Source organism: Lipotes vexillifer, unplaced genomic scaffold (genome assembly GCF_000442215.2).
Source record: "Lipotes vexillifer unplaced genomic scaffold, Lipotes_vexillifer_v1.1 scaffold1785, whole genome shotgun sequence".
In the NCBI taxonomy this organism is placed as follows: domain Eukaryota; kingdom Metazoa; phylum Chordata; class Mammalia; order Artiodactyla; family Lipotidae; genus Lipotes; species Lipotes vexillifer.
This window is the reverse complement of record NW_006785388.1, coordinates 96,834-98,861: the sequence shown is the minus strand read 5'-3', so window position 1 is coordinate 98,861 and position 2,028 is coordinate 96,834. Positions and strand designations below refer to the sequence as shown.

The 2,028-nt window shown below is 62.6% G+C and overlaps 1 protein-coding gene across 1 annotated transcript in view; it reads right to left on the bottom strand.

Moving 5' to 3' along the window:
- Positions 1 to 1,434: 1,434 nt before the first annotated feature.
- The window catches only part of FAM50A (family with sequence similarity 50 member A), a 6,060-nt gene continuing 5,466 nt past the window's right edge, over positions 1,435 to 2,028 (bottom strand). The window contains exons 11-13 of the mRNA XM_007457451.1: positions 1,860 to 1,939; positions 1,544 to 1,769; positions 1,435 to 1,478 (exon numbers count right to left, since the gene is read on the bottom strand). Coding sequence (XP_007457513.1) covers positions 1,435 to 1,478; positions 1,544 to 1,769; positions 1,860 to 1,939 — 350 coding nt within the window. The remainder of the gene's footprint in view (positions 1,479 to 1,543; positions 1,770 to 1,859; positions 1,940 to 2,028) is intronic.

Here is a 2,028-nt window from a genome sequence, read left to right as displayed (position 1 = left end):
CAGGACCCAAGATTGGGCCTCAAGGGGCTTGTTTTCCAGAAGCTGCCGGGCCAAAGGCACCTCCCTCAAATCATGCAGTCCTAGGTGAGCTGGCTGAGGGAGAGGGAGCCTGCTCTGCTGGTGGCTTCTCAAAGGGGGCAGGAGGGGGTTGGCACAGGCCAGAAGATCCCCCCCCACCAGGGTTCCCGGAACCCAAGAGAAAGCCCCATCGACTTCCTCAGAGTTGTTCCCCACATCCAGGACTTAGGGTCAGGCCTGGCCACCCCTCCCTGCTCTGCCCCAGGTGCCCAGGCCTATTTTACCCTCCTCCCTCCTCCAAGTGACCCTGGATGGCCCCGCTCCAGACACAGGGTAAGGAAGCCCAAGTGACAGCTCCTAGCTGCCAGATGGGCCTCCCCAGGCCACGGATGAACAGGACAGAGGGCCCTGCCACAGAGGAGGGCACAAGAGCCTGTGCACCCGGCAAAGCCCACCACCAGCGTCAGATCTGCACACTGGCCAGGGAGGTGGGGCCGGACCCAGAGCTGAGACGCTCCCTGCCGGCTGGGGTCTGTCCCCTGTCCCCTCTGCCAGGTCTCAGGCAAGGGGAATGAGGGGGGAGCAGGGGTGGCGAGCTTGCCTTCCTCAGCCTCCTGGAGCTGGGCCCAGGGGAACCAGGGGAGCTGGCCGCCAAGGCGGGGCAGGAAGCAGGAGCACACATCCCCAAAACAAGTTCCCCCCTTGGGGCCGTGACAGTGACCAGCCCCAGGGCAGCCTGAGCAGAGCTGGCCGTGGGTGGGGTGGGCAAGCAAGTTGAGTACAGGGCATCCACAGTGGCCTTCCCGTGTCCAGTCTGGGGAGAGATGCTGTGACAGGGATACAGGGTAGCTGGGAGCCACAGGACAGCCATATCCCTTATGGAACAGGCAGCTAGGAGACACAAAGGAGCCCAAAGTCCTGGGTGGAAGCACGGGGAGGAATGCCCTTCCTACCCACGCAGGTGCCGCGGTGGGGACGAGCTGGGCCTGCTGAGGCCCCAGTGGATCCCAAATATCCCTCCCACCCTCCCACCCCTGCCAAACACACGCTTTCTTGCAAGACACAGAGAGCAGAGATATTGTATAATTCCATTTATGTGAAACTTCCAGAACAGGCAAATCCATACAGACAGAAAGTAAACTAGGGGATGCGAGGGGCTGGGGGGTGGCTGCTAACGGACGTGGGGTCTCCTTTCGGGTGATTCACAACACTATGAATGTACTAAGTACCCCTGGATGGTACACTTTCAAATGGTCACAATGGTGAGTTTTATGTTATGTGAATTTTAGCTCAATTAAAAAAAAAATCTTTAAAATAATACGCACAACAGGTGCTCTAGCTCTGACGCGTGTATCTCTGTCGTAAAAGAAAAAGGCGGTAAACACAGCGCCAGGGGCAGGGGCTGAGCAGGCCCCGTCACGTCTCGGGAGCGGGGAGCCGGGCGCCGGGCGCCCGGAATCCTGGGGCCGCAGGGAGGGCGCCACAGGGAGCCGGAGGGGCTGGGGCCGCGCTGCTGCCACATCACCGGATCTGGTGCAGGACGAGGGGACAGAGAAGGAAAGCTGAGCTGAGCAGGGCCGGGCGGGCCTCCCGCCGGGCAGCCAGGCCAGCTCCCACCCAGCGCTCGAGAGCTTCTGTACCGTGTACTTGTCCCACTTCTTCTCAGGGTCGTAGGGCTCCCAGCGGCTGGCGGGGAAGATGTGCTTGTTCTTCTCGTACCAGCTCCGCAGCACCACCTTGCCCGCGTGCGACTGAGGGCGGGAGGAGGAGCGGGCGCTGCGGCTCAGGGCTCAGGGCCACGCGGCTGGGCCCCTCCTACCCGCGCGGCGCCCCCCCACTACCTCGTCCTTCTCCACGGTGGCGTCGCTGAGCAGCCGCACGTCATCGTGAACGTCAAAATTGAAGAGGGGCCCTGCAGGGACGAGGAGACAAGAGGCCAGGCCCCCTCAGCTGCCACCCCGTGACACGGGCAAGTGGCTGGGGGGCGGGGCCAGGCGCACTCACCGCTCT